The sequence below is a fragment of the Lissotriton helveticus genome, chromosome 1_1 (genome assembly GCF_964261635.1).
Source record: "Lissotriton helveticus chromosome 1_1, aLisHel1.1, whole genome shotgun sequence".
Taxonomy (NCBI): Eukaryota; Metazoa; Chordata; class Amphibia; order Caudata; family Salamandridae; genus Lissotriton; species Lissotriton helveticus.
In genome coordinates, this window is record NC_136057.1 from 1386367857 (window position 1) to 1386391952 (window position 24096).

General features: G+C 44.6%; 1 protein-coding gene across 1 annotated transcript in view; it reads left to right on the forward strand.

The window, feature by feature from the left end:
- The window catches only part of LOC144764098 (uncharacterized), a 115074-nt gene that overhangs the window by 12088 nt on the left and 78890 nt on the right, over window positions 1-24096 (forward strand). Inside the window, exons 3-6 of the mRNA XM_078650267.1 lie at window positions 2653-2797; window positions 10078-10507; window positions 10737-10866; window positions 11972-12037. Of these exons, the coding sequence (XP_078506393.1) occupies window positions 2653-2797; window positions 10078-10507; window positions 10737-10866; window positions 11972-12037 (771 nt within the window). The remainder of the gene's footprint in view (window positions 1-2652; window positions 2798-10077; window positions 10508-10736; window positions 10867-11971; window positions 12038-24096) is intronic.

The following is a 24096-nucleotide window of genomic DNA, read 5'->3' on the forward strand; positions in this document are numbered from 1 at the left end:
TACAGCCTCCTTGAAAGATTTAGAAACTGTGCCGGAGTTAAGGGAAGTGTTAAGGAGGGGTAAGATGCAGTGCGGGAGAATGTGACAGACGTCACGGAGCACAGAAGGAGGGCAACAGTCCTTGGGGGAACCGGATTTCACCCGAGTGGCCAACTTGGCTAAGGAATCAGAGTCAAGAGTGGGAAAACAGGCCAGAGTGGGAGTGTTGGTGGACGAGACAGCAGTTGTTACTGAAGGAGAGGAATGAGGAATAGAATTTTTAATTGCCAAAATTTTGTCTATGAAAAAAGTATTCAAGGCATTACAAGACTCTGCAGAAGGGGGCAGTTTCGGGAGTGTCCTGGTGTCCGATGTTAATTCGCCGAGGACCTTGAATATCTCTTTAGATTGGTTGGGAGCTGTAGATATTCTATCTGAGAAATAGGCAGCCTTAGTTGTAATGATGGCTTTTTTGTATGCCCTGCGTGCGAGCACATACACCTCCCTGTCTGTGCTGAGATAATTGCGCCTCCACCTACGCTCATATTGGCGCAGCTCAAGGTGTTGTGACTTCAGCGTTGGGTTGAACCATTTATGAGATTTGCTGTGGCGAGAGCGGGGGAAGCAGGACAGGGGAGCGAATTTGTCACTAGCAGTAGCAAGCCAATGGGCAATGTTGGCATCCAGTGTGTTGACGCCTGAATTGTTACTGAGTGGAGGCTGAGTCTCCGCGAGGAAGGAGAGAAAGGCAGAGGAGTCAAGAGCGTTCCACTTCCGAGCCATCCCGCCCTCCCGCGGGGGTGGCTTGACCAGACCCTCTACCAGGATGGACGAGTCGATCATAAAGTGGTCGGACCAGACGCAGGGGGAAATATTCAGCCCAGTGAGCGATACCCCCTGCATCCAAATATGGTCGAGGATGTGGCCACCAGTGTGGGTGGGGGTGGCGACATGCTGGGTTAGGTTTAGGCTGGAAAGTGCCTCAAACAATTCAGTGGCGTGGGGGCCTGCGTCAGCATGGTTAAACCAGTAATTAAAATCGCCGAACATGGCGAGGCGAGCAGAGGAGGTCATCAAGGCGGCGAGCTGTTCGCTGAGGGCAGCGGGGAACAGGGGCATAGAGGTGGGAGGACGGTATAAAACAATGAGAGTCAGGGCACCTGCTTCCGTTGCCAGGCTGATGACAAGATTATCGACCTCGGGAAGGCATAGTGAAGAAGACGCAATAGATGTCAAGTCCTTCCGTATGATTGCCGCTACCCCCCCGCCACGACGGGCTGCAGGCCGGTTGGCATTCAGCATGTAGTAGTTAGGGGGCAGGGCAGCCAGAATGTCAGGAAGGGAGATGTCAGACAGCCAAGTCTCAGTGAGCAGTAAAACGTCTGGGTTTTCAGCTGTCAGCAAGAGGAGAATATCAGCGTGGTGTTGGGGAAGGGAGCGTGTATTAAGGTAGAGTATGCGGATAGGGGTTACAGGCGGAATAGAGACCACCGGGGGTTGATGGGTAAGTCTGGGAGAGGGTATATCCGCCGGGATGCCAAGAGAGACAAGGCGGTCCCAGATTGTAGACTGGAGGGCGCAAGGGGGGTGCTGTAAACCTCGGAGTGTAGCGGGAGAGTAAGTGATGGAAGAGGCAGCGCACCAGAGCCCTGGGCCCGTCTGGCCGCGGATGGGCGCAGACGGGCTAGACTTTTGCGCGACTTTGGCGCGCTGACGGCGTGCCCGCAGCACCCGTCCGCTGCGCTCCCTGTGGGGAGCGCCATTTTATAGGGCCGATGGTGTGAGGGGCCGAGCGCTATACCGCTCGCCTAGTGACCCTCCTCACCCAAGATGGCGGCCAACTGCGAGTCCCGGCAGGACTTTAATCTCCTGCAGGGGCCGAGTGATAAAGAAGGGGAGTAAGTGCAGCGCAGAAAACGCCCAGCGCGCTGCCACAGAGGTACCTGCACAACAAAAAAGTTATTACGAGCACAATCGGTAAAATTTCATTAAAATGCGCGGAATGCGCGAATTGCATCTAGCAGATAGCATAAATCCCATAAAGTCGCTCTGGTAAACATCGAGCGTCCTATCAATTGGGGGGCCACTATATTGTGGCTTTTATAGGGCCGATGGTGTGAGGGGCCGAGCGCTATACCGCTCGCCTAGTGACCCTCCTCACCCAAGATGGCGGCCAACTGCGAGTCCCGGCAGGACTTTAATCTCCTGCAGGGGCCGAGTAAACATAAAACTATAAACATGATACAAATCTACATTCATTGTATAAAAATGTATTTTTTGTGGATACCTGGAAAATTTGACGTGGGTCCCATCCTCCTGGGCCTATGTTGAAATCTCTGTCCCAGACTATTTCTCAGAAGCACCTGTCTAATTCAACTCCCCCAACAGCTAGCACTTCCGAATCATCCCTTTCAAAATCATCTCTCACAATTCATATTCCTCCACCATCTTTCCACAACAACACTTCTGCATAATTTTATTAGAATTAATTATCCTGCATTATCCCAAGTGGCAAGTGCTACTGTACCATCGATTAGAAAAATTCAATCGCCATAGCAAGTAATTTTGAAGAATCCCTTCGCAGTTGACAGGAAGATACCATCTATCTCCGTCCAACAAGAACTCTGACATCCGCCATTTGTTTATTATAGCTTCTTTCCTTGACTCCTTCAGGGCATGACCTGGCTGTCAGAAACAGACGGAGACGAAGAAATGTGGCCTCCCGGACGAGAAGTGGAAGTGAGGATGCGATCGCAAAATGGTGACTCCAAGTGGGGTCCCAATAACTACGCCAGAAGAGGATCCACCACTAAAGAGGGTATGAGCTCTTTTGTTCATCCCATCCTCTTGCATTTGTTGTAGTAGGTTGTTGGCAAGAAATCCGTTTTGGTGCCTGCAGACTCTGGTTATTTTGCTGTTCAATGTCCACAGGGTGTCTTTACTGACATACAGTCATCCCCTAAAAGTGGAAATGGAACTTACATGGGCAAAAACTGCCATCAGCCTGCATCATTCCCAGACTATAATTCATAGACACAGGAGTTGTGAAGATTTAAACTCTCAGACTAATTATTCTGTTTTTTCACTATGCTTGTCAGTTGGCTGTCTCGGTTGATGAGGTTAGCAGGTTGGGAAGGTCGATGGGGAAGGTGGCAGGGGTTTGAAGTTGCTGTAGATCTTGGTGATTTGTTTTTGGAAGAAGTTGGAGAGGTTGTCCCAGAGTTCTTTTGTGGGGTGATGATTGGGATTGCGGCTGTTGAGTTGGTGAATTCCTTGATGATGGTGAAACGTTCCTTGCAGTTGTCGAAGCTAGATTCAATTCTCAGGGTCAGGACCTTTTCTTGGTCTCTTTTACTTCATTGTGATGGTGTTTAAGTGGGCCTTATGAGTGTTTCTTGAGGTTGTTCTTCAGGTTGTTCTCCATTTCGTTTCAAATTGTTTGCAACTCTCTTGGATTCTCTGGGGTTAGCCTTGTACCAGCTAGATTGTTTGTTGGATCTTTTGGGTTTGGTTTTTTCAGAAGCACTAAGGTATTGGCACAGGTGGTGTTCCAGTTGTTGAAGTTGTTTGTGTTGTTGATCAGGTCATTGGTGGGTTCTGGGTAGTTTAGTTGGAGGACGTTGAGCCTACCTGTTTCTGTAACTTTCTTCTAGCAGTGGCTTGGGGTGATTCCAGACTCCATAGGGGTGGTTGGTGTTCCGTCTATGTGGTAGTGGACTCTAAGATAAATGCACATAAATCTTGGTTTCACAATAAGTAGGAGGTTAGGTCCTGTGTACTCTTAGCTGTGAGAAGCACAAGACATAATGTAGATTTTGGAACTATTTTGAATGTCACCATTTTATCCGTGAATTATAGTTTGGTTATTTTGACAAATAGTTTAGCATGTCTGTTTCTATACACCATTTCTTGTGGTGTACTTTTGTAGAATGTTGAACATTAATCTTGGAATAGAGTGTTTGCTCTTAACATCCATGTATTACAAGGCCACATGCTACTGTGAACCATCTTAGGTATTTCAACTGCTTAGGTGATATATATATATTTTATATATATATATATACATATATATATATATTGACGACCAAAGTCTCCTGCGCATTGCAACTCTCCCTCAGCAAGCGCAGGAACACAATGCACGGACCAAATTTCACGGTGATGAATATTTTATTCGCTTGTTGGTTCTATAACATTTCGGCACCCAAGTGCCTTGCTCACATGACAGCGAGAGTAAGTGAGGGTGAAATATTTAAAGTGACAGTGCATAGCTCTGATTGGGTAGTGGTACATGGACCTAGACAGCGGACTTGCAAAGGGAACAGTCAATGTGAAATACAATACAATGTTATGTGACCACTGAATTAATTCATTTAAATGACGAGATTTTTGAACATTCGTATGGTTAAATAATTGTGCAAATATAGCAAAATTCATGTACCATACAGGATTTTCACATAGTTAAATACAATAGTGAAAGCAAGGTATCGTAAAAACATTGAGAATTCAAGTAAAATACCAATAAAAAACATAGGCCATCCCACTCCACCTAATTGGGAGCATAGGTGTTCACATGTCCTGTGCAAGGATTAAGGCGCTTACCTAGGTCTAATCTTACAAAGTTCCATGTGCAAATATATCTGTGTCATATGTCCCACCGGGCTGTCAACATACCTTGTGTTTGACACATTTTATTAGTGAAAATCCATAGAAAAAGTGCAATTAAAATTCACATAATAACTACTCTTGACTCCTCAGACATACATCCTTAAAAAAGTCAACTGGGCCCAGTTAGACTTTAAAAAGAGAGAAATACATCTTGTGTCTCTAGGCATATGGATACATGGATGACCAACTGATTTGTACATACTCAGAATTTGTGTATATTGTCATATACGAGTTGTGTTCAGCTGTACATCCCTATCCAAGCACTCTGGAGCTAGTTTATCAGTTTAGCCTTATCAATATGAATTAAGCATACAAAGTACACAAAATAATCCAAGTCACAGAGATGGAAGAGAAAACCATTCTTGTATTTAAAGCCACTAAATAGCATGAGTATTCGTTTTGAAACGATTTCCTATTTTATCTTATCTTATCAATCCAGGGGTCACTGAACTGGTTTTTGGTATTCAAAAGGTGCCACTCCCAGTCCTAGATTGTCCTTGTGCCTTGTGCCTGTAGTTATCTCCAAGGTGCACAGTGGAAACTGTGGAATAAAATAGCACAACATTATTGTTAACCCTATTGTCATGTGTCCAGATACCAGAGTTAGTCAGCAAAAATAGCATAGTTGATATTTCATAGCGGTCTCAAAAGTCAAATCATGGTGAATCTCAAAATAGTACTGTATGATGATACTAAAACCACCAATAAATTTAGATATAAATATCCATATGGCGCGTTTTAAGTTGGGGAATTAATTCCTATTCAATCCAAAGGTCCCCTGGGGGCCAACTAGCCCACCAGGTACCTCCGCTAAGCGCCACGGAGCTGTGTTGCAGAGGGTTGTAAAAAGGGGCGTGGCCTCTGAACACCTCTCTGCAACGCAGCTCCCTGGCACATACTGGAGGTACCTGGTGGGCTAGTTGGCCCCCAGGGGACCTCTGGATTGAAGATGAATTAGCTCCCCAACTTAAAACGCGCCACAGGGAGTGTTTGCACACATATCACCTCAGGCCCCGCCCCCTACCTTCACCACTGTGCAAACGCGCCACGTGGCGCGTTTTTATAGTTGGAGAATTAATTCCTCTTCAATCCAGAGGTCCCCTAGGAGTCAACTAGCCCACCAGGCTCTGTTGGTTCTGTTCCTTCTAAATATGAAGTATTTCATGTATCTAGTTCGGTGCCTCCAATATGTAAAACTATATCTTTTCCAGATTGTGTTTGCTCTATTCCAGATCAGCAGGTTCCTCATTGAATCCCTTTTTGGTGAATATGGAGCAGAGTGTCTTAAGCAGAACATATGCTGAGGTAGAGATTGTCAAGTAATATTTCTTTATCTGCTGGTGTGGAGCTATCGATTTAGGAGCTTTATAGGTAGACTCGAACATCCTTGTGCTTATATCTATTAAGTGTATAATGGGGAAGGAGAAGGTGTGGTTTGATAGTGGGTCTGCAAGCTAATTTTGAATGGTTGGTGCAACAAATGAGTGATCCAATCATACCTCGGTTTGCACCACTAGTTTAGTAGTTTTAAGTTCAAATGTGGACATGAGGTCTTATGTATAGCTAGCTGTGTGCGTTGGGCCACTCACCACTTCTGTGAAGCAAGTGGCATGCATGTTGGAGTGTATGTGGACCCACAAATTAAAGATTCTTGCAATCAGAATTTTATTTGCTTTTATCTGAAGGTGGAGTTCAAATAATTCATCCAGGACGGATGGCCAAAGGTAAAGGACCCTTTAATGGAAATAGAGTATCAGGCCCCTCTGCACTCAAAGGATGGAAATGCAATATTGGACACTGTGGTGTGACGGTCCAGTCCTTGTTTTGCTGCTTTATTTTTCGCTAAGTTTTTGTTGCCAGAAGGGAGGAGATTGTCTAATGTGATGATCAGTGAGGCCTGCTTGTTGACCAATTGTTTTGGCTAGGAAGTTGTAGATGTCTTGTTGTGTGCCTCAGGGTTGATCAAGTGTTCATCAGGTCAATTTTAAGGTAGGTAAGGAGGAATTGCAAAGGGTTAGATACACTCATAATGGGTGGTGGCAATGTCTCTGCTTTGGGTGTGAATATGTTGCTAGAGACCTGTGTATCTGATCATTGGAAGCAGATCTGGGCCCAGCATTGTGTCGCTGGTTGGTGGAGAGTTGATGCTAAGGGTAATACACTGGTGTTAGGTATTCTCGGTGTTGGATGTGGTGAAAAGTGATGAGGGGAAGACCGTGTGGTGTGCTCCCTAGGAAGTGAGCCACTGCACACGGGGAGAGAGTGGTTTCACAAAAGTGTATTTTTGTGGTTTTCTAGGATTGCTTCAAAGGCCAGCAGGCTTTCATAGCTGGGTTGCATCATGGCGGTTCTGAATACGTTGATAGTGAGTTTCCTGAGAATGCTATGCGGAAGGTGATAGCAAAAATCTTTTGACCAGCTTGGATTTCAGATATCTTGTTTCCAATTAGTCTGGATTGACTGGTGATGTGATGTGATGTGCTTGCAGACTAGGAGAAAAAAAGAAGAGATCTGTCTTTGTTACACTTGCCACCCAGTTGCTGGTGTAGACATTCACATGCAATCGGGGTTTCTGGGTTTGATCTCCAAACACCATTTTCGGTCATTTTTGAAGAGCGAGGTTGTAAGACGTGGGATGTCTGAAACTCTCAAGACGTGGGATGTTAAAACTCTCAAGACTTGAACATACTAACTGGGATCCTTCGCTTCCACATAGACTTACTGCACCTTCCATGGGGAGAGGTTGCCAAGCACTGGTATGGTGGTTGGATCCGGCAGACATGTGCTGCTCCCCCACCATTTGGAAGTTAGAGTACAACTAAAACTAATGTCCATGGATCCACACTGATGGGGAAATACAGAGAATTATGGTAACGAAGAGTAAAACACTGGTCCTGCCTGGCCTGCTTCACTGGACCTTGTCAGAAATTGATACAGTATGTGAAGCTCAGCTTAAATGTAGAGATAAAGGACCTAAATACAAAATATAAACATCAGCATATACTGTCCAAAATTGGGCATGAGAAGTCCACGTCAGTCAAGCTCACATGTGACATGTTCAACAGGAGGGGTGGTCGGAGAAAGTGTATGACTGCTGTCAGGCAAGAGGGGAATGGAAAGAGCACAGGAGTAGAAGGAGGGCAGCCAGAGGAATTACCTGAGAAGTGCATGAAAACATATATGGTCGGGTGGAAACTGGGATGGATAGTAGTAAACCCACCAACTTAATAGTTGCCAGGCAGCATGCGCAAGGGCTCTGTCCTCTTATTCTGGCAATTCCTTAGGTGAAGCATTAGCAATGTAGGCTCAGGCTCCATCTTGGAACAGTTAGTATCACTCTAACTGCACAATGACTGCCACCATCTTTTACTGGGATTGTTGCTTCTGTCTTTACATCCTCCAGTCCATACACCACCACAAATTTGATCTCCACAGCCTTCATGTCACCTTCACCCACTGCTCAAAAGGACACCCCATAGCAAGCCTCTGTGACAACTAACAAGACTATACCCTAGGTGACTTCTCCTGGCAGCCCCAACAGAACACCCAACCAAGGTCTTTCGGTGACCCCAGTTTGTCAACCACTAGGAAGGTAGGACTTGAGGCGTGATGTAAGGGTGGAGCAGGATTTCTGGTTGCCACTGGCAAGGTCCACAGGTGGTACAGTAAGATTTGGGAGGTAGTGCTACTGTCAAACTATCGACACACAAATGAATCAGTGCAAGGGTCTCTATTTCTCCATTGCTCGGGGCAGCAGAGATGATGCAGGGAGGCACAAAGGATGGGTGCTCACTGTATGGGTATTGCAGATGCTTGCATGGTCTTTTAATGCTGCTCTCTAGCTATAGCATAGTTAGTATGTAGGACTGGGTACAGTTTGACCACAAGGTGGACTCAGGAAGGGGGTAGACGTTAGTATATTCATGGTCATTTCAGTTAAGGGCAGATGAAAGTTGATGGTGCCTGCAAATTCCAGTGGATCTCGTATCTGTATATTGAGGTACTGCCTGAGTGCACGCTTGTGTGAAAAGTATGTTTTTTAAAATGTAATAATTTACAAACTCAAACAGTATATTAGCCATACCTGGCTTAACAACATAGGAAAAAGAGAATCTATAAAAATACCAACAAAAGCAACTGTATATCAGGATTACTATAGAGCAAAGGAGTGTACGCCACACACATCTCCTGCTACCTCCCTCTGGGAATGACGACACAAGAAGATCTGTGCCTGACATACACCCAGGCCCAACCGAAGGGACCCATTGGGAACTGCAAATGTGCATGTAGAAAGTAATTTGTGTGATTTTTGGATTTGTAAATATGGTTTGTATATTATCAGAAGCACAAAAAGCATTTTCCCAGAATTGCGCCCGCATAAATAAAGTGAAATACAATACGAAAGCACCCTCCATATGAAAAGTAACACAAGGCCAACATAATGCATATGTATTATAGAAACAAAAAGAATACTGAAACGTAATATTTAAAGTGGTACTCAAATTAAATCACAACCCGAATGATAATTTACCCTAAAAAAACAAATATACATCAGAATTATAAATTATCTTAAATTTCATAAATAGCAGTGCAATGAAACTAACATTTTCAAAACAACTCTAAACATAAATTAAAAATAGTGTGGATGAACAATTAAAAATAACAATAGAATTAAAAAAGGAAAACGCTTCTTAAGAAAACTGAACCTGTCGATATAAAGCTTAAAATGAAATGCAAGTAGAAACTAAATATTTTTTTTTTAAACTTGTCATGAAACTGTAACTTAAACAAAAGGTTAATTCAAATGAAAAGTTAAAAGTCAAATGGAAAGTATAAGTAAAATAAGCACAACATTAAAGTTAATTTGAAATTGTAATCTGAATATCATATATCACACAAACTTAGATTTAGAACGTGCATTTTAAACCTCCTTAAAAACTAAACTAAAGTCATAATGAATTCGAACACAGACAAAAACCTGCAACATTAATTACAAAGTAAAACTAAAATTGAAATTTGAACTCACAATGAATACAAACAAGAAATGGAAAGAAACTACAAATTAAACTTTAAACTAAAAATACTTAAACAATACTTAGACAAATGCATTTGGAAACTTCAAATGGAAACAGAATCTCAAACTTGCAATTTACATCCAAATCCGATACTGAAAGTAGAATGAAAAACAAAGTTACATTTAAAATAAAAGAGATTGTAAACCAAGCAGGGCAAAGGTTCAACCTTCAAACTAAAGCAAATCACGTAAAACAAAAACTGAAATGTGAGAAGAATCAAAATGCAAATTGTCATTCAAACAAAATTGAGCAAATGACACGAATAACTACTCATAGGTAAATGCATCTCAGGAGCAAACTAATGTGAAATCCGTCATGCTTATTGCCTGTTTTGAAAATCTTCTTCCTTTATTGCCAGAATCCACCAAGGGACTCACTATTCGTGAAGAATGGTCGAAGACCAGGGTGGAAAGTGGCTATTTTTCTCCAGAGCGCCGAAAGTCAGATTCAGACCGCTCCATCTCACCAGCACTACAGGGTGGTCCTGGCCGGAGCCGCTCGCCGGTGCGGAGGGACTCCGTGAGCTCAGGTTTGGCTCTGAGCAGGCGACTCACCTCATCTGCCAGCTCCATGGACTCTGAGGCAAGCTGGGGAACGGCGGCCAGTGGAGGAGATGTGCAGCAGATCAGGAGCCGGAGAGATTACACCGTACTGGCCGACATCCCACAGGCCAAACGCATCAGCAACACAGAGGCCTTCGAGCTGGAACGACGGCAGATGGAACTGAAGATGAGGCGCAGGAGTCCAGGGCGCGTAGAGGTAGAAAGGCTGTTTGGGGAAGATCGAAGGTAAGTAGTGAGCGGGAGAGATCAGGTGTACAGGGTACATCACTGCCTAACTTGTCACTGCCTCCTTCCCTTCCTTCTTGCCCTATCACTGTAATGTTCCCTGTCCTCCATACACCCCATTCCTAACATCTCTCACCCCCACAGTCCTTACCCTGCAATTCTAGCCCCTTCTCCTGATATCTACCCTCTCAAAGGTTCTACCAACAATCCCATCTCTTTCCTCTCTTAGGAAGTCTGATGTGCTGGAGGCTTTTGAGGCCCTAGAGGCAGGCATGCTTGAGCGGCTTGAAGGGAAGTATTTGCAGGGCATGCAGCGGAGTCTGACCAGGAGGCAGTCCAGCCCTAGCCTGTCCAAAGAGGTGAGAGGTTCCAAGAGTGATGGGATAAGAACACCTACCGCCCTAGAGAGGCCTTCTCACTACTATTATATACATCTGTATACGGTGTCCTCAGCTCTGCTTTAGTCTCAATGTACCCATTGATAAGAGGTCTCCTCTGTGCTCGTGTTCACTCGTAAAAGAAGCCCCTCCAGTACTCCTCTTGAACATAAGCTGTCTCATCACTGCCCAACTTTACATATATTGAGGCGTCTTCACAATCTTATATACATACGGCAGGCCTCCTCAGTTGCCCTTTATAAATAATATTTATACTACAGAATAAGGGGTAGTAACCCTAGGGGGTCTACGTCTTGTAGACAGGGCTATAATTTGTACACTGAAGACTAAGCCTATACGTGGGCCACAGCCGTGAGAGTCCACAGAAACAATTTGAACAGTAAATGGGGGTTTAGGTTAGTAAGAAACAGTCTGTAGGTTTCCTTCAAAATACTATTTAGGTTGTATTGTTGATATTAAGTGAAGAGCAGAACAACCTTTTATATTAGGTATGTTATTGATGTGATCCTCGGTGTTAGTCAGGCATTGTTAACATCACATAGAGCGTTGTAAGAGAAAGACCTGCCAAAATGTGTTTCGCCCCCTGTGACATGCAGCCTTTGGGCTTCTTTAAGGCAATTCTACCATTTTAGAATCACACATTAAATCCTCGGTCTCAAATGTGGTCAAAGACGTTAATCTGAGAGACTGACGACTGGTCTTTGAGTGTCTGTGGTGAGATAAGTCACAGTGCGCTAAAACGTAGTGTTGTGAAACCTGGACTAAATGAGTCAGAAGAAAGGATGACATCAGTCATTGTGGTCGAAGAGTTAATAGTATACCACTGTTTAATTATTAAAATACTAAATAGAAAAAGAAATCCCTTCCGTTAATCATAACAAAACAACTTGTATAGTATTTCCAAGGAAACAAATACACTGTTTCTGACTAGCCCATACCCCAATTAATCCTTTGTAAATACATGGGGTCTCCTACTCCTTTAAACCTAGATGAAGACTGCTTACTGCTAGTATTCACATATATCGGCTTGTAACCTTGCACTCCTGTTCCTCTCTCTTTTGTCTAGGCCACAAGTCCAGGACAGCAGGAAATTATGGCACGACGAGCCAGCCTACGTCCGGCATCAGACAAGGTAAGAAATGTATTGTACACTCTGTTGGAGAAGAAGTTGCAGACACCAGCAACTGTCTCCTCCTGGACTCTTCACTGCACATTATGCCTCTAAGTAAAGACACCCTATCAGTTTGATATAGGAATTACATATTTCTTCAAGGATAGGTCTATCTAAGTATTGCATGGCCATCTTTCAAAACATTACACACAATGAAGAGGGGGAGGATGGACAACTCCTACTTCGCCCTCCTCAATAACTGACTCAACACACAAAAGGAAGTAGGAGTGAAAAAGAGGAAACGCTTAACCCCTTGGCTGCGGGGTGTGTTCCCCCCGCTGTGTGGGGGGGGAGGGGAGGGGGGCCGCGCGCGGCACCGCTGTGCTGTTGACGAGCTCGGCTCGTCATGAGGCACAGCGGAGCTGCACTCATGACTAGCTGAGCTCGTCACACCACACCCGTTTTTAGAACGTTCAGCACAGCGGGGAAATTATCCCCGTGTGTGAACGTTCCTGTGACGAGCTCAGCTCGTCATGAGGGCAGCTCAACCGTCCCTCATGACGAGCTGAGCTAGTCAACAGCACACAAGGGGTTAAAGAGTTATGTAAGGCAAAGTCAACATATTTGAATAACTGCCCTCTCACCCACACAAATGTGGCATGCTTCATCGGGTTGCTAAACACACCCCTGCTCAGACCAACACCTGGGGTGGAGCAATAGGGTGGGGGTGATACGGCATACAGTGCGATTGACTGAAGGAGGCTGGCTCACCTTGACAAATGTGTGAGTACAGGGGGCTGCCCTCGCTCCGACGCCCTTTCGAGCACATACTGCGGTGAAACTCGATTTATATTCAAAGTGTGAATACAAGACCCATATGTAAGTACAGGGTTAGTCTTACACCCTCTAATGTAGATAGGAGGGCAGGACGATCGGGATCTATCAGTCCTGAAGAAAGCCGGGGAAGACACAAATAGCCAGCTGAAACATGTTGACTTATCTGCGAAGAGAGGAGGGGCGAACTGTGCATAATAGACCGTGCTCACCATCAGCCTCTAGGTCGTTAGATCTTCTTAACCCTGGCCAGAGAGTCCAGGAATAAAATAGGCATTGTGACATCCCTGAACTAGTTTTAACATCATTTTCTGCACTTATTATTCACCTGATCTCTACTATTCTTTGTGTTTGGTTTTCTACCCCCACCCTATTGCTCCACCCCAGGCGTTGATCTGTGCAGGGGTGTGTTTAGCAGCCCAATGATGAAGCATGCCACATTCGTGTGGGTGAGGGCAGTTTTTCAATCATGTTGACTTTGCCTTACATAACTCTTTAAGCGATTCATCTTTCAAAACAGCCATTTTTCTTCTGCGAATCAATAGCGTGATAACAGCTAGTGAGACTGAGACTCACTTCTGCCTTGCTTGTCTAATTTCAACTTGGAACAGTGAGTGGAGAGAATTCAGATACAGTTTATAGCTAAACATATTTCCAAATATCTTTTGGTGATAACAGAACATCTCACATCAATGGTCCAATTTTTTTAAATCATCGTTTTGGATGTACTTTCCAGTATTGTCGAACAAACTTTTGTTATTACTTGCTTAAAAACTTGGTCCTTGCTTCCTAAGACAATCAGTCTCATCTCCTCTTAATTGTCTTCTCCATGATACACCCGTCAAATGAAATGTAGCTCCTTTTTTAGGTGTCTAATGACCATGTGCCTGATATGGAGTTTGGCAGGTGGATATAATGCACTTGTAATAAAGCGGATGGGATGCCCACCCGCCAAACTCTAAATTAGGCCCTTAGAATTTACAATACAATACCGATGGAGGGATGTCGGCCAGACAACGGCTTGTCATTGGTTGGCATGATTGTCAATCTCATGTGATTGCTTCTTATTAGAGCTTTTTCTTTCCTCTGCTTGTGTTTGTTCTACCCCTGGAACATAGCTTCTTTACCTTCCTTTTGATTCAATGACTTGCATCCTGCTACTGACATAGAGTAAACTACACCTTTCATTTACGTTCAGCACTCTGACAGTGCATGTGCTTTCTGGCTTTCTCCCAATCCCTCGTGTACTGGTTTGCCATTCACCCCCCCCCCTGCACTCTCCATGTTGCTCTCCCACTTCCCAGCTTGTGCGTTTCTGAAATTCATCCCTCCCTGTGCTGCTCAGCTTTTTTATTTAACTCCCCTTTCTGTTGCTCCCCATACCACCCTGCATTCTGCTGCCACTCATCATTGAAGACCCCACCCTTGCTCCTCCCTTGTTCCCCCATCCCTTCAAGTCCTCTTTATTTTATTTACTTGTCTATCATTTTTGGAGGGCTACTTGCTTCTCTTCCTCTGTTCTTGAAATCCACAAGAAGTTGAAGACCTGGCTTTTCAATTAACTAATCTACCATAGGCAATACTAGGCACACAAACCTGCTCAATGGCAGGATACCCTCGCGGGTGATAGTGCGCTTTACAAATACACATTACATTACATACATCGATTCACTGAATCCACCTGCAGGGGAATCTCTGCCACCCCTTCAAATGTCGGCTATGATGCCTATGCAGAGTAAAAAACAGGCAGGCTTCACTAATACGCTGCCTCCAGGGCAAGTGTGAGTTCACTGGTGTGGTGGGGGCATTTCATTAACTGTAACAGGACACCTGGTGAGCCCAGTTAAAGGTGTGCCACGGCTAAGTGCAGGGCAGCGGGCCCCAAACACAGTACAATTCCAGGTTTGCTAAAGCATTCAGGAGGACAGGCTCTAACCAGTGTGCCACAGGACTAACACCTTTGGTTCACTGGCAGTAAGCTGTTTTTTAACCCCTTCGCCGTTGGGATAATTCCCCCGTGGTGTTGGGGGGAGGGGGGCGCGCCCAGCGCCATGGTGCTTGTGACGAGCTCAGCTCGTCACGCTGCACGGTGGCGCTGTGCTCATGACGAGCTGCGCTTGTCATGACCCCGCCCGTTTTTCAGAACGTTCAGCACAGCGGGGGAATTAGCCCCGCGTGTGAACGCCGCGCGTGTCATGACGAGCTCAGCTCGTCCGCAGCGCAACTGTACCTCATGACGAGCTGAGCTCGTCATCAGCACGGTAGGGGTTAAATGAATAGGTTAAAATCCTTTCCACTTTGAGAGTAATTTCACCACAGGAAGATTCTTTACCCAAAAGCAGATCAGTAGGAGAGGTGATCGCTTGTCGCCTTCCATCCATGATGTTCTTAGATTCGAAAGGAATGGAGAAATTAAGGTCAGTCCAGTGTAGCTATAAACACTTTTCTTCTGTTATTTTTTGGGCAAAGCTAGGATACCAATATTACGTAACCATAATTTGCTTAAAGAGCTATACATTCTTCTGCAATTGGCAAAGCTTGCCCCAATACATGTGGAGTGGCACTGTTTGGCTCTGGGTGCATCATTGCCTTTCCACAAATCCCAGCCCTGGCCCCCTCCTTGTACACAGTACAGCTGCGAGTATAATTAGTGAGGATGGCATGAGGACAATTGTACCAGAGGTCACAGTACAAAGTCTGTGGTACCCTCCAGGTGCTGGCTCCCAGTTGACCCAATAGTGCTTCAGTTACATATAGAATGCACAGTACACAAACAGTTGCTCTCAACCACAGTATAAATTAAATGTGGCAAGGATGCAGAGCTTCTAAACCAACTAATAGTCTCCACGTACAAAAAAGTTTTCCAGGTAGAACAGTCAGCCTCTCCGGCACAGGTTCACCTTGAATTCGGCCTAATAAATGAAAAAATCAGGAGAATGTATGCCACTGTAAAACTTTGGTACCAGCTGAAACAGAATGCAGCCACATCACCAATCAATAAAGCCCTCAGGACCGAACTAGAAGATAATAGAAAATCACCCTATAATCAATATCTATACAAATCCTTGTCTATAACCTGCACAATAAAAATTTGTCATACCAGTCCTTCAAACAAATAATAAATAAAGTAGCAAAAACTCACTCACTATTAATTGACAAAAACATCTTCAGTACAAGGTCGCATGCTTGGATGGTGATCAACAAGTACAAGGTACTTGCACCAGCGCCTTATTTGAACACTGCATTTTCTATTTATCTGAAAAAGCAATTAATGGCTATACTCTTTGGAAAATTACCATCAATAGCGGACCAGCCTACATGGGTATACCAAGGGCCAAAATCATGTCGACTCTGCGGTTACCATAAAGAAGACTTTATTCATGTAATTTGTAAATGCAACCAACTTCATAATGCTCGAGCCACTCTTCTCAGACACATTTTTAAAGACTGAGGCATCAGGTCTTGTAGAGTGGCAATACCAAATCCATCGGGCACACAACTAAACTGTAAATTGATAACATTTCTCAACGTTGTGTGAAGAAGGACACAAAAGTTCGTTATTAGGATTGACCTTGGTAAAGGGACAATAATGTGGTAAAATATTTGTTAAACAATGAGATCCTATGATTTATTTATTTTTTCTTTCTTTTTTGTGTGATTCTTTTAGTGATGTAATGTGACTGTGCCCTTTTAATGTTTTAACTTCTATTTTTATACGTGTTTATTTTGTTAAGGTTTTAATTGACCAAACAAAAAAAAATGTACTTACTTACAAACGTATAAATTAAATGAAAACATATCACCAACATGTGTAACATCAATGTGCCAAAAGGAAAATATTAATATTATAGGAGCAGATGTACTACAAACCCTCTGATTTGCTAATTCTGTGACCACTAAGAACTTTATTCTAATGTACTAACCCCATTTAGCGATTTGGAAACCTTATTCCAAATTGCTAAATAGGTTTAGAAATGTATTCCAAATTACATTTGGAAAAGACATGTTATGGGAGTCCCTTTCAAATTGCAAATCGGTATCTTATGTATCAATTGTTTGCGACTGTAACTTGTTCGCTAACCATTGAAAAGTTACTGACTCCCACTTTGGGGTGGTAACTGAATCACAAAGGGGTCCTCTTTGGACCCCTTCCCCTTAATAAATAAAGATGGCAGATTCGGGGTCAGAAGGCAGTGGTCCAGGGAACACTAGCTTCTCTCAAGTTTAAAAAAAATTGAAAAGCTTTTTAGTCAACAGCAGCCCTGTCCCCTGGAGATCACGTTGCCTTAAAAAATAAAAATCCGTTTTGAAATGCAAACACAGGGCTGGTTGTCTGCTGCACCTTGCACATCACCATCAATGTATTTGTAGCCAATCGGAGTGAGAAGCAATTTGAAACTTTCCATTTTAACATCCATTAGGTAGGTCTTCCAGCAGCCCACTCCCATTCCCAAGTTTGTGAAGCAAATTACTGCATTGGCCAGTTTTGAAGATAAGTTAGTTGTTGCAAAAATTTGTTTTGCAATTTGCAACCCCTTTTTGCAAACAGAGGCCTGATGGACAAAACCATTTTGCAATTTAAAAGCCTGTGATTTGCAAAATAACAGGTTTTTGACTGTATAATAGCTGTTAGGAGAAGGACCAGCTTCCACGGGAGCGAAGACGAATCCCTCCACCTCCAGGACACAGAAGAAAGAATGCGATAAATAATACACACTCCTGTCTGCTGTCTCCTAAAAGTATGAGGGAATTTACCCAAGGAGTGTCCACCACTCTCCTCATACGAGGGGTAACGAATAACAGAAGACGTCTCAGGGGATGGTCCAGGCTAGGAAACAAAACCAAGGTATAAACAATAACAATCCCCACAGTTACTCTGAGTATAAAGAAGAACGCTTTGACATGTGTGATTAACTCCTTTGATCTTACCCCAATTGTAGGTCGGGCGAGCTTCAACGATGAGTTCAGGAAACAGAGAACTGTAGGTAATCCCAGTTTTGTCAAGGATAGTTGAACTCACGAAGGACTCACCTCAGACGTAAACCAAAAAGGAATAAAGGGAGTGAAGTGCACCGCCCGGCTGTACGGGGGCAAACACAGCGGAGCAGTACAACCACACACATACACAACTCAAAAGATAAGAAGGGAGTGAGGTGCACCGACCGGCTGCACGGGGGGCAAGTACAGCGGAGCAGTACACGCTCAGGAGGAGAGACACCCGGCCCTTGAGAAGGAACAGGGCGGAGCGCTCTCTCTCGTAGGAGTACTCAAAAGAATGCAAAAAGAAAGGAATTGAATTCAGCCCCCAGGAGGGAAGAAAAGAAAAGCAACAAGCTGAATACGCCCGCGTAATGCGTGAGCTTTGGTAGGGGCGCCGCATTCAGAGGCTCGCGGACCACGAAGAAAATGCCGAGGACCGGCAGTCATTCAGGCACAACACACCAGGGCTAAATTCTCATAGAACAAGGTGGCAGCAACAGGAAAAGGGCGAAGGGAGCCTCTCAGAAACACCAGAGGTCCCACAGACGCCAAACACACACACGAGCAGGAACCAGGAAGTGGAGGGGGGGCGTGGTCACGATGAAGTAAGCCAAGCAAAGGCTTCAGTCTGCCGCTCCTCCTTATTCACTGTAGGGAGCGTCTACAAATGTACTAGCTCACACATCCAGGGTAGGGAAAAACTATCAGACCAGAAGAAATCACACACGTCAAGGCAGCTAAATCCTAACAGTACCCCTCCTTAAAGGCCTATTCCCAGGACCAGGTTTCAAGGGGTGAAGTCTGTGGAACTGTTGGATCAGTCGGGCAGCATGTATATTTTCAGCCGGTTCCCATGATCTCTCTTCTGGGGGATATCCCACCCAATCTATGAAGTACTGGAGTTTACCTCTGAATCTTCTGGAATCCAGAACTTTGCACACTTCATATTCTGCTTCCCCATCTATCTGTACTGGCGGGGGAGGGATTTCAGGGACATTGGAAGGTATGTATTTTTTAGTCAAAGAACTGTGGAACACGGGATGAATTTTCATGCATGGGGGTAGTTGAAGTTTCAAGGTGACAGGGGTTAGAATTTTCTCTCTAGGGAAAGGCCCTATGAATCTAGGTTGGAATTTTTTCGATCCTTCCATTCTGAGGTTTCTTGTGGACAGCCACACCTTCTCTCCTATCGTGTACATGGGCTCTGTTCTACGGTGTTTATCAGCTTGTTTCTTCATTGCTTCTTTGGCCTTCCCTAGCTCTGTCTTTGCTGATTCCCATATGTCCTGGATATGGGCATGGTGTTCTTCTAGTGCGGGCACTGAAATGTCATCTGAGGGTAACACAATGGGAAGCATTCTAGGGTGTTGGGCGTGTAAAAAGAAAAAAGGAGAGATTTTTGTGGCTGAATGGCTAGAATTGTTGTATGCGAATTCAGCTAGAGGAAGAGCCTGAACCCAAGTAGAAGGAATAGATGTTAATAAACACCGCAGGAATTGTTCCAAGGTTTGGTTAGTTCTTTCAGTTTGCCCATCCGTTTGGGGGTGATAGGCAGTGGAAAGTCTGTGATCAATGCCCAAAACAGCGCACATTCCTCTCCAGAACTTAGAGACAAACTGGGGACCTCTGTCAGAGATGATAACCGTAGGCAACCCATGTAATTTCACCACCGTGTCCAAAAACACGGATGCTAGTTCTTTAGAGGAAGGTATTTTCTTTAGCGGAATGAAATGTCCCATTTTGGACAACATGTCCACAACTACATAAACAGTGGTATAACCCTGACAAGGGGGAAAATCCGTCATGAAATCCATACTGATAGTATGCCAGGGTGCTGGAGGTATGGCTATATGCTTTAGGAGCCCTGTGGGTGCACAATGAGAAGCTTTTTGACGTGCACAAATCGCACAAGATTTTACATAGTCCAATACGTCTTGGGACAGGGATTCCCACCAAAACCATCTATGGCATAGATCAATAGTTTTACGACCACCTGGATGTACTGCCAAGGTGCTACTATGACACCATCCTATGATTTTTTGTCTCAGGGTAGAGGCAGGGACAAACATCTTGTTGTCGTGATAATACAACCCGTCTTTGATGGTGTGTAGGGGATTGTGCAACCACTCCTCAGGTGACATATTCAAGAGTAGTTCCTTGATTTCCTCAAGAAGATGGTGGTCCTTTTCCCCCACCCCAAGGATCTTGTTCTCAGGAATGATAGGAAGTGGTTGTTCGTTGGTTGAGCTCTTTTCCTGTCCGAGACGTGACAAGGCATCAGCTTTTCCCTGTTGTGTACCAGGCCGATATGTAATCAGAAAGTCATATTCACTAAAGAACAATAACCACCTCATTTGTCTTGGTGTAAGAGCTCTAGCAGACTTGAAGAACTGAAGGTTTTTATGGTCAGAATAAATAGTAACCAAATGGGGAGATCCTAACAAATGATGTCTCCATTCTTGGAAGGACAACTTGATGGCCAACAGTTCCCTTTCCCCAATGGTGTAATTTCTTTCTGCAGGTAGTAATGTTTTTGAATAATATGCTATGGGATGCATTTGACCTGTCTCGGTGTCTCTTTGGGAAAGTATACCCCCTACCGCATATTGAGAGGCGTCCGCCTCCACATAAAACGGTTGAGTGTTGTCAGCATGCCGAAGAATAGGGGCGGAAGTGAACTTGTTTTTTAAGTCACAAAAAGCTTGTTCGGCCTCGAGAGTCCATAAAAAAGGCACCCCTTTTTTCAGAAGCTTGGTAATTGGGGAAATAGTTTCAGAAAAACGGTCAATGAATCGCCGATAAAAATTGGCAAATCCTAGGAAAGATTGTATTTCTTTGACTGAAGTGGGACTTTTCCATTTAACCAGAGCCTCTACTTTCTTAGGATCCATCTGAAGGCCACTAGGTTTAATGGTGAAACCCAAGAAGTCCACTTCTGCAGTGTGAAACATGCTTTTATCCAATTTGGCATATAACTGATTCTCCTGTAATTTATGTAGGATTTTTCGGACATGGTCAACATGATCGGTTTCATTTTGAAAGAATATAAGAATATCGTCTATATAGACGATTACAAAGATATCGATATATTCTCTCAGGATGTATTTTATGAAGTATTGAAACGCCGCAGGGGCATTGCATAACCCGAACGGCATGACGCAATACTCATAGAGTCCAAATTTGGTGCGAAAGGCCGTTTTCCATTCGTCTCCCTGCTTTATCCGGATCAAATGGTAGGCACCCCTTAGATCAATTTTCGTAAAGATCTTTGCTCCCTTAATCTGGTCGAGAAGGACAGGAATCAGGGGAAGAGGGTATTTTTTCTTTATCGTGATTTTATTCAGGGCTCTATAGTCCAGGCAAGCTCGAAGCCCTCCTTCCTTTTTATCAATAAAAAACAAAGGGGAAGACACAGGTGAAGTAGAATGTCTGATGAATCCTTTGGCCAGCATCTCATCTAGGTATTCTTTCAGGTAGTCATTTTCTGAGGGAGTCAAGGCATATATACGACTGCAGGGTAAATCTGCGCCGGGTATCAGGTCAATCCTGCAATCATAACTCCTATGCGGAGGTAATTTGGTAGCTTCCTGTTCACTAAAGACGTTGGCAAACTCTGAATATTGATCGGGCAAACACAAGTCTACCCCTGATTGGACTGCACAAAACAATGGTAGATCCGGTTCGCGGGCTTCCTGGTAACAGTGAGTTTTACAGATGTGGGAACTCAAGGTGACGGTTCTTTTCACCCAGTCAATAGCGGGATTGTGAAGCTGTAACCATGGTACTCCCAAGATAACACCGAAATTGGGAGCATCAATGAGATCAAACACAAGGCTTTCTGAGTGACCGTTATTGAAAACAATAACCAACGGCGGGGTTTGATAACTGATCATACCTGAAGATAATTCAGATCCATCCACAGCCCAGATGGATTCAGGCTGGGGTTTAGTGATAAAAGTAAGACCCAATTGTTTAGCGAGTTGGATATCAAAAAAATTCCCAGTAGCGCCGGAGTCCAGAAGAACAGACATGGTGTATTGTCTTTTGCTCAAGTAAGTGAGGGTAATTGGTACTGTAAAGTGTTTTACCACTAGTACCTGGCTGGAGGAGATCTGTGGGGGTGTAGAGCTTGGGGAATCGACCTCTCTGTTCCTCAAGCTTTCAAGTTTTCCGAACTGGAAAGGCTACTGACCGATTGTTTTGGTGTCTTAGGGCGCACTGGACACTCTCTAGCAAAATGACCTCCTTTTCCACAATAAAGGCAAAGGTTCAATCTCCTTCTCTTTTCTTTTTCTTCTGTGGACAGAGGCCCGCGAATTCCCCCTATTTGCATGGGTTCTGGGACATCTCTAGGCAGAGTTTTCTCAGGTCTATGAAACAGCACTTTGGGAACAATATTACGATTCCGTTCTCCTTTTCTCTCAAGCAATCGATGGTCTAGTTTCACTACCAGGTCAATAAAGGAGGCACAGTCTTCTGGGGGGTTCACTATCTGGGAGAGTAGGTCCTTTATTTCCTCACACAACCCACGGTAAAACAAGGAGGTTCGTTTGTCTTCAGGCCAGTGGGTTTCTGCCACCAATCGGTTAAAATTGGTTATGTTGGAAAGGAGATCCTTGGAACCCTGTTTGAGATTGAGAAGTTCGGTATCGCTAGCTTGCATATATGAATGCTTCGCAAAAAGACTCCTCATCTTTTCCTTAAACTGATCAAGATCATATAACAAGGGATCGTTATTCTGCACTAGAGGTACTGCCCATTCTGCTGCATTCCCTGCTAGATAGGATATTATAAACGCTACTTTGGCAGAATCATCAGGAAAGGAAGCCGCCTTGCACAGGAATTGGAGTTGACATTGATTCATGAAGACATTGAATTTGGTGCTATCTCCTGTAAATCTTTCGGGCATTGCTAAAGGAACAGGATTAGGGGTGTGTACCGTGACTTGCACAGGGGAAACATTGGGATCAGGGCTAGCTCTGGTGTCTGTTTCTGTGGGAGCTAGTGTAAATCTAGCAGGCTGTATATAAGTTTTACGCGGTTTAGGGATCGTTCCTGTATCTCTAGCTCCTGTTCTCAACTGATGCACTTCTGCCACTAATATCTGGTTTTCAGTGCCTAATCTGCCTACTTCTGTCTGGAGGGCCAATAAAGCAGAAGTTAGGTCATCCATAGTAGGGGTTTGGGTTTCAAGGCCCGTAGCCTCCATAGAAGGGTCAGGATTCATCCTCGCTCGGGGGAAGGATAATTCGTGGGCTTGGCTTTCTGTTAGGAGAAGGACCAGCTTCCACGGGAGCGAAGACGAATCCCTCCACCTCCAGGACACAGAAGAAAGAATGCGATAAATAATACACACTCCTGTCTGCTGTCTCCTAAAAGTATGAGGGAATTTACCCAAGGAGTGTCCACCACTCTCCTCATACGAGGGGTAACGAATAACAGAAGACGTCTCAGGGGATGGTCCAGGCTAGGAAACAAAACCAAGGTATAAACAATAACAATCCCCACAGTTACTCTGAGTATAAAGAAGAACGCTTTGACATGTGTGATTAACTCCTTTGATCTTACCCCAATTGTAGGTCGGGCGAGCTTCAACGATGAGTTCAGGAAACCGAGAACTGTAGGTAATCCCAGTTTTGTCAAGGATAGTTGAACTCACGAAGGACTCACCTCAGACGTAAACCAAAAAGGAATAAAGGGAGTGAAGTGCACCGCCCGGCTGTACGGGGGCAAACACAGCGGAGCAGTGCAACCACACACATACACAACTCAAAAGATAAGAAGGGAGTGAGGTGCACCGACCGGCTGCACGGGGGGCAAGTACAGCGGAGCAGTACACGCTCAGGAGGAGAGACACCCGGCCCTTGAGAAGGAACAGGGCGGAGCGCTCTCTCTCGTAGCAGTACTCAAAAGAATGCAAAAAGAAAGGAATTGAATTCAGCCCCCAGGAGGGAAGAAAAGAAAAGCAACGAGCTGAATACGCCCGCGAAATGCGTGAGCTTTGGTAGGGGCGCCGCATTCAGAGGCTCGCGGACCACGAAGAAAATGCCGAGGACCGGCAGTCATTCAGGCACAACACATCAGGGCTAAATTCTCATAGAACAAGGTGGCAGCAACAGGAAAAGGGCGAAGGGAGCCTCTCAGAAACACCAGAGGTCCCACAGACGCCAAACACACACACAAGCAGGAACCAGGAAGTGGAGGGGGGGCGTGGTCACGATGAAGTAAGCCAAGCAAAGGCTTCAGTCTGCCGCTCCTCCTTATTC